This window comes from Odocoileus virginianus, chromosome 28 (genome assembly GCF_023699985.2).
Source record: "Odocoileus virginianus isolate 20LAN1187 ecotype Illinois chromosome 28, Ovbor_1.2, whole genome shotgun sequence".
Taxonomy (NCBI): domain Eukaryota; kingdom Metazoa; phylum Chordata; class Mammalia; order Artiodactyla; family Cervidae; genus Odocoileus; species Odocoileus virginianus.
The window spans coordinates 36,017,348-36,028,172 of record NC_069701.1 but is presented as its reverse complement, the minus strand read 5'-3'; the positions used below and the strand labels follow the sequence as shown (position 1 = coordinate 36,028,172).

Sequence of the window (10,825 nt, the reverse complement as noted above, 5' to 3'; positions counted from 1 at the left end):
CAAAAGCTAGGTGTGGAGGCTTCAAGCACAGGAAAGGCCCTTTGGAGGGGAAGCCCAGAAAGACAGTCAGTGCACTGACTTCTTGGGAGGGCAAGAAATGGAGACGGAGAGTGCATTTCCCACCATGACATGAAGTGAGTTAAAACATTTCAAAAGGAAAGGGGGCTAAGAAAAGAAGAGTGGAGTAAGGCAAGGTACCTTTTACCCATCTAAATTCCTAAGTAATTTCCTCAACAAAGTAGAAAGAAAAGGTCCTTCCACTACCTTCTACAGAGCTGCACCGCTTTGGGGACCGTCAAAGATTATAGCCCTTACTTTAAAGTCATCAGTGCATATTCCGTCTGGATTATCACAACTGTGAGTTACAACCTGAAGGAATTCACAGATGATCTTTCAAGTTTACTGAATTTTCATGTTGGAAGGGGAGGAAGACGTTAAGTCTCAAGTGGGAATCAAAGATTCTCAAATGCCCTCCCTCTGATATCAACATGAACTGTTCTGTTGTCTTTTAATTATGCATGGAGCCCGCCAACACAATCTGCCCCTGCCTGGTCACCTTACCTAAAGCTTCTTGGAAAACACTCTCAAAAAGAGGACCCTACGCCACGGTACAGATGCTAAGACATCTTTAGTGCCTGAAAATGGAAGGAACCCTCAAACAACACATGCCCAATAAGCTAGCCTCTACATCAAAACTCCACCTGAACCACAAAATGCACCTCCCTACACTCATCTGTGGTGTCTTAACCACAGACAGTCTCCTCTCAAGCCGGCTCAGCTTTGGTCCTCAGGGTACAATGAAGAGCACAGGTTAAAGATGGAGTGTGTCGGGAAAAGAGGAAAAGGGCTTTGTGTTTCTGTAGTTCACCTCTTGAGAATGTTTCCCCACCACGGACTGAGACAGCATCACAATAACTCAATAATGGAGAGGCCCACATGCAGATTAAATTTTTTTTCTCTAACAAGGTTACAGCAGTGTACAGCAGTTACAGACATTTATTTTATAATAAGAAAAGTACACCATATTTATTAAACTTGAGGGTAGGAAAGAGGGAGGAAAGCACATTCAGGAATAAGCGCTCAGACTACAGCTCAGAACTGGTGTCCAGAAGAAACGACAGACACCACCACCGTCCCACATGTGGAGCCTTTCCTGCCTGAGGAGGCGCAGGAGTCACGGCAGTGCTCCTGTGTGCTCCTCCTCCATCTGACCTTCCATCTCCATTCTTGGTTATCAGGTGGTATTCTGGGAATCAGGAATCATCACTATCAACTATAAGTTATTCACAGAGTTGAAAGTTATATCATTAAATGAAGAAGAAGATTAGGAGTAGCTGCTCACATTGTGGGGCAGGAAGATGGGATCAGAGGACTGCAAAACAAAACGAAACAACAACAAAAAAGAAAACAAAAAAAGGGAAGGAATCCCATTCTTGTCCCCAGATAATTTCTTCATAAGTTAATCATTATTTCTTAACTTAAAAATAAGGGCAAAACTATGATGGGAAGCTATAGAAGACTGACTAGTCCTTGAAATTTGGATAAAAGAACCCAAGACACGGGTTTCTATTTTTCATTTTCTCCTTTACCTCCAATTTCCCCTCCTTTCAAGTTACAGGTAAAAAAGCTCCACCGTCATAAAGGTACTGATTTATCCTATTAATTTGGCTCTTTCTTTATTCTTTTGGGTTTTCTAAGATACCAGTTCTTTTTTAAGTCCAGAATATTAATCCATATATTTCTAAGATACCGTTCTTTTTTAAGTCCAACAATTCTTGTGCTTGATACTGAGGGTAGAGGGAAAGGAGGGGAGAAAACACCAAATTAAAAAGCTTGGAATGCAGGCTCAAGCTGACACTGAGCACGGTCCTTCATAGCACAAGTGACAACGTTATAACTATTAAATGGTGTTTTAGTAACTGTTGTGTTTCTGGTTTCCATGTACTTATTCTGCCTTTTTTTTTGCGATTCCAGGGAGTTTTGCTTGGATCCTATTGGGAAAAGGAAAGAAAAAAAGAGTGAAGATATAGACATTAGTTCTAGATTTTTGTTTTACCACTGATCCTAGAAGACAACTCTTGGACTTACTAGTGTCATGTGAACAATACTCCCATTTTCACTGGGCTTCCTCTAGATGAAAAGAGGCAGGGGCTGAGTTTGGCCTGGGATGAGCTGAAGAGTACCCCCAAGATCCACCCCCTCCCTCCTCTTTCGCTGCCCAAACCTCCTGGCTCCCTCCACTGGGGATGCCGGAGAATGAGGTATATGCAAGCACAGTGCCTGCTGGCTGTGCTCTATAGGAATAAGCAACAACCATATACAAATCTGTGTGAACTGCTCTTGCTGGGCTATAGCCCCAATATCTACCTAAGAAAGCGAAAAAACAGGTAAAGATCCAGGCATTAAGTCTGGGCTGTCTGGATATAGACAAGGTTTCCTCATATCAAAGCTAGAAAAAGCACTGAAATCTGGGGTGTGAAAGGTGGGGGGCAGGCACAAAGAGAATTTAACTGCTGTGATGCTTTGTTTCTTAAAAGAGTATCTGAAGAAAATATGGAAAAATATTAACTTACAAAGTTCCTTGATATAGGGAGTCATACAAATTCTACCAATATTTTATTATTTGATTTAAATATGAAACTGATCAAAACAGAAGGATCTGTAGTCTTAGAAAAGAGGTAGTTTTGAGCTTTAATATATTTATTTACTACAACTTATTCTGAAAAAGGAAGGAAGAGTTTGGCTTAATATTGATATTTGTGAAACTAAATGGCGAGTAGACAACCACAAACATTTAAAAACCAGTTCAAAAAGGCAGAGTGGTCCTAACTCTGTTGATCCTTTTCAGTTTAAGATACAAAGAATGCTTTACAAAGGAACAGATGAAATAATTTCTAGTAAAATGAAACCATTAACCAAGCCTTTCCTTTTCCCCAGGATAAAAATTACTTTCTTTGGCATTACCATTTTACATAGTAGACTAAAAATAATTGGGGGAAAAAAAGCTCATGTCATGATGAAATGAGGAACCTAAGCATACTCACTTTTCAACAATCGACTTGGTCTGATCGCGGGCGATGCCAACATAGTGATCAATCTGGGTCTTTAAAGAAGAAAAGTCATTCAGTTGTGGCAACACACAGATTAACAATTTTCCTGAAGGCAAGATTCTTTAGTCTCGGTTAACCATTTTCTCAATACCAGAAACTGTGTGTCTAATCTATATTCAGTAAACACAAATATGTTCTGACTTCTGGTGAGACTAATTCATTTAATACCAAAAAGCCATGAATCAAGTCAGATGATGGATGACAATCTATCAAAAATAACTTCATAGCATCCAGTACACTCAATATAAGCCACTCTACAATGCAGACATCTGTTCACACTGATGGATTCAGTTACCAGTTTCTCATAGGCACTTGACTTACAAAATTAGACTGTAAAAACAACTAGAAAAAGATTGCTGTCAACTTTCAATGCCTAAAAAATGAACTAGGGACTGCCCTGGTGGTCAAGTGGCTAAGACTCTGTGCTCCCAATGCAGGGGGGCCCTGGTTCAATTCGTGTTCAGGGAACTAGATCCCACATGCTGCAAGTAAAGATCTGATGTAGCCAAATAAATAAACAAATAAAGAACTAAAATTAGTCATACATTAACTGGCATATCTGATTCAACACAGACAAATGCTTACCTTGTACTTCTCATAGACAATTGGAACACTGAAAACGAGCAGTTCAGCTGTAAGACAGAATCATGAGACATGGCAAGTGTAAGTATGAGACAGCCACAAAGTCGCAAGTAACAGGGATATTTTTCCTCATGAAATATAGGGAAACACAGAACTTCTTCAATATGAGAAATCCTGGCCAGAGCTCTCAATTAAGGACAGTTAGATACAGGCAGGTATACAGGCTTCCCTTTTGTACCACAAGTAATTTCTAAATTATGAAGATCCTCATATTTAAACCAAATCTAGACAACTCTCCTTTATTATTTCTAGTTGTCTGGATGTTTCTTTATAGGTGGGACCATTTAATAAACCTGTGCCCATAAACATAGGTTCCTCCAATATCTAGTCAAGGTCTTTATGGATGTTGAAGGCTGCGCCAGTGTGAAAGGACTGGAGCCATGCTGAGCTCTCTTTGCTCTTACTCTCACCAATTACTTCATAGAGCCTGAAGACATTTTCCCTGCCACCTTACCAAGAATCAGAAGGGTGATCCCATTGAAAACGGCACCAACATAGGTCATCAGCCACATGAAGACAGCAAGCTGTGAAGGCCAACATCAGAGGGTTAAGCAGGAATAATCATAAGGCAAAATTCAGGTTGGGCTGTGCTCAGTTGTGTCTGACTCTTTGCGACCCTGTGGACTGTAGCCCACAAGGCTCCTCTCTCCAGGCAAGAATGCTGGAGTGGGTTGCCATGCCCTCCTCCAGGGGATCTTACAAAATTCAGGTTTTTGATGTTAGTCTTTTCTGGCTAAGTCCTCATAAATTTAGTGATGTATGCCGCTGATAATTTCAAGATGAAGGTTATCTCTTTCTATTATACATTTGAGGGTGCATAAGAGAATTCAGTGGCTCTCTCAGGCCCCCAAACAGATGGTAACTGCATTTCTATCAATTACATATGTTATCCTTATTCTGATGTTAGTTCTCGCGGTGCAGAAAGTACCTTCTTTACTAACCCCTACTTCCATTTTTATAGACTGGTTGAGATAAGCATACATTTTGCTTTTGTCTGATAAAACCTTATTTACTGCCTTCCTCTGAATTATAACTCAGTCTCTGGTTTTCCTCAGCCTCACCACCAAAAGCTGTATAGGCAACTAACCTTCAAGGAGTCAACTAGATCTTCCACCAGAAAGAGACGAATGATGAGTTTCAGGGCCCTGTTGATGTGCACCATGGCAGCGTTCACGTAATTATGGAAAGCTTCTGAGGACAGAGTGATGTCGACATCCAGGTAGGCTCTTCCAGAAGAAGAAACAACAGTCACACATTTGACATGGCAGGAGACGATCTCTTTCTGTTAGCACAGAAGTTCTTCAGAGGGTCAAATCCCCCGAAGGGTGTGTGAAATCTGCAGAGGCAGTTTTTGCTAACATGGGGTCGGGGGGACATGACTGTTATTTGGCAGGTAGAGGCAAAGCTGCCCTATGTCTGCAGTGTGGCACAGTCATGTACAATAAAGAACTGCCCAATGTCCTGCAGAACTTCTACTATCTCATAGGATATCCATGAAGGTGAACCTATCTATAATTATCAAGAGCCCAGAACACATAAAAACAAAGTATTTCCCCCACAATTTTAACATATCCCGAATTGTCTAAGTGTATTTTGTTTATGCCGAAACCTTATTAAGATTTTTTTTTTGCCATTTTGGAAAATCACATCTGTAAGGGAGATTATAAATGTACATGGAAGTATCTGATCTAAAGTATCTTTAGTTTTTTTTTTTGGTGTAGTTATTTCTAAGAAATTAAAATATTGACTGAAATGCTTATTGTTTTACTGTCAGTGATTTTCTATTTTACCACTCCTTATAATTATGATCAAAAAATTATTTACTGGTAATATTATCTATAAATTTCATTTCAAAATGATAAAGGAGGCATTATAAAATATTTCTCAAAAAAACACAAAGACCTGGGTTATGTTCCCAAGATGCATTACAGAACTGAGATGTAACCACCTGCTCATAACCTGTTCATTCACTCAGCACTTACTGAGTGCCCATGAGTATCAGACCCTCTGCTAGGTGTAGGGATATCAGAAAAATAAAACTGCCTCTGCCTCAAACAGCCTATAGTCTTGAGGGAAAAATCAGAAGAATAATAGGCATGTTTTTCTTCCCTGTTTATTAAGGAAATATTTACTATCAAACACAAAAGTTATAAAAACTAGATGTTGTAATTAATACAACCCAGCAAAACACATTTTATAATCTATAACAGCGTCATGCTAAAGGAGAAAAAACAAAAACAAAAAACAAAAAACTTCTACATTGCAGCTTGTGGCAAAAGAGTAAAATTTATCCACCCAATCAATCAACAACTATTGATCTGTTAAAACCAATTTGTAAGTAACTTTTTAAATGCCACATATAGCTTAAATTATTCCTTCTATTTTCACCAGGAGAAAACACAAGGAGCAAAGCTGCAGTCAGACACCTATTCTGTCATAGTTCTGAGAGATCACAGAAATACTTCTTTTTCCATGAGAAGGGGTTTTAAAAATGTGCCATTTGGAAATAATAAAATACTGCCATTTGTTGATGTTAAAATTTTTATGGGCCAAGACTTTCAAGAGGAAAGGAGTGAGGAAAACATTTGTTAAAGTCATAGCACAGTTGGAAAAAGTAGCAACTGGATTCTACAAATGCATGACCTACTGACTTGATCACGACTTGCCACTGGTATTAAAGTAACTAAAGGAGAGATAGGAAGGAAATCAGTAATAAAACCAAGAATATACACACTGAGTTCTGATATTGCCAAGAATGGATCCTCAACAACAATATTCCCAGGCTGTTTTAAGTATTAACTATCGGGGCTTAAACATGTACCTGGGACCCCATTTAACTGAGTGCTGTCCAGATGCTCTGCTTTCTCTACAGGATGGCCCTGCCCAGGAATTCAGACAGGCCTTTCAGGTGAACCTCTATAGTCTGTCAAAAAGTTCCTGGCTCCTAACTTGGTCACTTCATAAAGCAGTCTCGAGTTGATGTTTCACGCCCCCGTGCAGCTGCATTAGGCCCTATGGTTCCTGATTTCTAATCAGGTCTGATCTGGATCTGACCAGCCTCTGCAAACCCTTCCCCAAGTTGTACAGCATCACTTATGATACTTGAACTCACTTGAATGGATGGCCTTCTTCTGATTTCTGTACAGCTTGGATGACAGACTTGTAGACCCTGAAGCTAATGGTGACCGACAGGAGAGCCAGGATGAGGTAAGAAACCACACTGATGACGCTGAAAGCTGCCAGGGACAGCAGCGTGATCAGCGTGGTGCCAAAGACAAAGCCAGTCTTCTTCACATCACGCCAGAAAACCAAGTCGTGCACTGCCAACAGAAAAGGAGCTTACGTTAGACGGCCTCGCACGAGTCACAGGGCCGGGACCATTCGCTCTGTGCTCTGCACATCTGACAAGCCTCAGGCTAGCATGCAGTTACAGGTGCACCCCTCCTTAAGACAGTACATAGAAGTCAAGGAGAACCAAATTACATCAGGATGGTTCACACTGCCAATGGTTTTACTGGTTTCTGGATAAGTTTATAGAAACTTAGTTTTTAGTCATGGCTATTCAAGTACAATGGAATAAAGTGTCATTTACTTTGAATGCTTCAGTAAAGCAACTGTGGGAAAGGCTTGAAAACTGTTGACTAAATTAAGCAAACCAGGTTTATAAATTACCAACAGTTGGGTCAACAGACTATAAAACCAAAGGTAACTTGACATGTGGGCCTTAGGAAGCCTCACTATGAACAAAGCTAGTGGAGGTGATGGAATTCCAGCTGAGCTATTTCAAATACTTTCAAAGATGGATGCTGTTGAAATGCTGCACTCAGTATGCCAGCAAATTTGGAAAACTCAGCAATGGACACAGGGCTGGAAAAGGTCAGTTTTCATTCCAATCCCAAAGAATGTTCAAACTACTACACAAGTGCACTCATCTCACATGCTTGCAAAGTAATGCTCAAAATCCCCCAAGCTAGGCTTCCACAGTACGTGAACCGAGAACTTCCAGGTGTTCAAGCTTGATTTAGAAAAGGCAGAGGAACCAGAGATCAAATTGCCAACATCCATCGGATCAAAGAAAAATCAAGAGAATTCCAGAAAAGCATCCATTTCTGCTTCACTGACTGTGCTAAAGTCTTTAACTGTGTGGATCACCACAAACTGTGGAAAATTCTTAAAGAGATGGGAATACCAGACCCCCTACCTGCCTCCTGAGAAACCTGTATGCAGGTCAAGAAGCAACAGTTAGAACCAGACAGGGAACAATGGACTGGTTCCAAATTGAGAAAGGAGTACATCAAGGCTGTATACTGTCACCTTGCTTATTTAACTTATATGCAGAGTATCTCATGCAAAACGCTGGGCTGGATGAAGCACAAGCTGGAATCAAGATTGCAATGAGAAATGTCAATAACCTCAGATGCAGATAATACCACCCTTATGGCAGAAAGCAAAGAGGAACTCAAGAGCCTCTTGGTGAAGGTTAAAGAGGAGAGTGAAAAAGTGGGCTGAAAACTCAATGTTAAAAAAACTAAGATCATGGCATCCGGTCCCATCACTTCATGGCAAATAGATGGAGAAACAATGGAAACAGTTACAGACTATTTTCTTGGGCTTCAAATCACTGCAGATGGTGACTGCAGCCATGAAATTAAAAGACACTTGCTCCTTGGAAGAAAAGCTATGACAAACCTAGATAGTGTACTAAAAAGCAGAGACATATTGCTGACAAAGGTCCGTCTAGTCAAAGCTATCATCTTTCCAGTAGTCATGTATGGATGTGAAAACTGGACCATAAAGAAGGCTGAACACTGAAGAACTGATGCTTTGGAACTGTGGTGCTGGAGAAGACTCTTGAGAGTCCCTTGGACTGCAAGGAGTTCAAACCAGTCCATCCTAAAGGAAATCAATCCTAAATATTCATTGGGAAGACTGAAGCTGAAGAGAGAAGGAAATGGACTAGCATGGGGCAAGAGTACAGGCAGAGAGACTCCCTAGGCGCAAAGGTTATATGGCAGTTTTTTTGTTTGAATTTTTTAAGTCTGAAATATTTGAAAGAAAGAAAAGCATAGAGGATAAGGCTGGGGCCTAGACAGAAAAAGACCTTGATGCATCAGAGAAGGGAAAAGACATAAATATGCTAGCCTAAATGCAAATCTACCTTGGTGCAAATTAGAAAAAGCCTCCCTTTCTCATGAAAACTGTGACAAGAAATAGTCAAACCTACAATAATAACCACTGTCAAAGCTACAGTGGGCTTCTGTGATGAAAATGGACTGGGATGGGGCAAGAGTACAGGCAGAGAGACTCCCTAGGAGGCTAACACAGGGGTTCAAGTCAGAGATGATGGGCATTTAGATTAGGTCAGGATGGAGCGGAGTAGACACACAGACTGTATTTTGCAGGCAGGACAGTCAGAACTTGATGATGAACTGATGTGGGAGGTGACAGAGGGAAATAACTATGGATGAGACCTAGTTTTGGGGCCTGAGCAAATGGATGGATGCAGTGTCATTTACTGAGATGAGAAAAAGCAGAGTAGAGAGCATGGTAGTTCTGGATGGATGTCTAGAGATATACACAGAGAAGGTGGTCAGATCTACCAGTATGGAGCACACAGGACAAGTCTGAGCTGGAGATGCACATATGGAAACCACCAGTGCACAAATAATATTAAAAGTCATGAAAATGGATAAGGTTACCTAGTTTATAGGGAAGAAGGCCCAGTCTTAATTCTGAGGTGCTCCAATATTTAGTAGCTGAGAAAAAGTAGAGGAGCTGGAGAAAGGATACAGAGGAAATAACCAAGGAAGTGGGGATAACTAGGAGAGCATGGAGTCATAGAAACTGAGAAAGGAGTGGTTTGTGGAGAAAGGTGTTGAAACTGGCTAACTGTGCTGAGGCTGAAAAAGGGAAAAATTTACCTTGGACTTAGCAATATGGAGATCGTTGGTGTCTGATCAGAGCGGTTCAGTGAATAGCTGGAGGGGGTTGAAGAGGAATTACTGGTGAGACATGGAGGCAGTGTGAGAGAAAAACGCTTAAGTGTGGGTATGAGGGGAGTAGAACATCTGGAGCCAAGGGTTTTCAATGATGGGAAACACTAAAGCATGCTTGCATGTTTTATAAGCGTGCTTATGAAGCTTGCTGTAGTCACAAACAAGGAGAGAGGGAAGCAGTGAAGTCCTGGAGGAAGAGGGGATGGAGCAGAGCCCAGGAGGAGGGGGCTGACCTTGAGGAGGATGAAGAGGGACAGGCCCATTCACAGATCTGAAGAATGGAAGAGGAGGGATTTCCTTCTGGATATTTCTGTTTTCTCAACAAAAGGGAGATGAGGTCATCAGCTGGAACTGGGGGCAGGCGGGTGACAATGGCTTATCGAGTGAGGAAAAGATATGAAATGGTTGTTTCAGAAAACTGAAAGTGGAAATTCCCTGGAGGTCCAGTGTTTAAGACCCCGCACTCTAACTGCTTCCATAGGGGGCACAGGTTTGACGCCTGGTTGGGGAACTAAGATCCCACATGCCATGCAGCATGGCAGAAAAAAGAAAAGAAAATCAAAAGTGTCTTAAAACTGTTAAAAGAAAAAACAGGAGTCAATCCTTGTGATCCTGGATTCGGCAATGGTTTCTCAGATACAATACCAAAAGCACAAATCACACACACACACACACAACACACATACACACTCACACACACACACGATAAACTGGGCTTCTCTGGTGGCTCAGACGGTAACGGTTATTTCTGCAATGCGGGAGACCCGAGTTTGTTCCCTGGGTTGGAAAATCTCCTGGAGAAGGGTATGGCAATCCACTCCAGTACACCAAAAGAAAAAAAAAAAAAGAACAAAAAGATAAATTGGACTATATCAAAATTAAAAACCTTTGTGTTATAAACAGTACCAAGAAAATGACAAGAAAACTCATAGAATAAGAGGACATATTTTCAAATTATTTACCTAATAGGGTTAATTGTGTCCAAAATATACATATGAAGAAATTATAACTCAAAAAAAGAACAGCTTAAATGAAAAAAAGAAACAAAAAATGAGAAAGGATCCAAACAGACATTTC

At 40.8% G+C, this 10,825-nt stretch overlaps 1 protein-coding gene across 2 annotated transcripts in view; it reads right to left on the bottom strand.

The window, feature by feature from the left end:
- Positions 1-995: 995 nt before the first annotated feature.
- RTN3 (reticulon 3) overlaps positions 996-10,825 on the bottom strand; it is a 63,500-nt gene continuing 53,670 nt past the window's right edge. For both annotated transcript variants that reach the window (XM_020887674.2, XM_020887675.2), the window contains 6 exons: positions 6,865-7,072; positions 4,840-4,978; positions 4,207-4,276; positions 3,696-3,742; positions 3,045-3,103; positions 996-1,991 (listed from right to left, as the gene is read on the bottom strand). In XM_020887674.2, the coding sequence (XP_020743333.1) occupies positions 1,946-1,991; positions 3,045-3,103; positions 3,696-3,742; positions 4,207-4,276; positions 4,840-4,978; positions 6,865-7,072 (569 nt within the window). In that variant the 3' untranslated portion in view covers positions 996-1,945. The remainder of the gene's footprint in view (positions 1,992-3,044; positions 3,104-3,695; positions 3,743-4,206; positions 4,277-4,839; positions 4,979-6,864; positions 7,073-10,825) is intronic.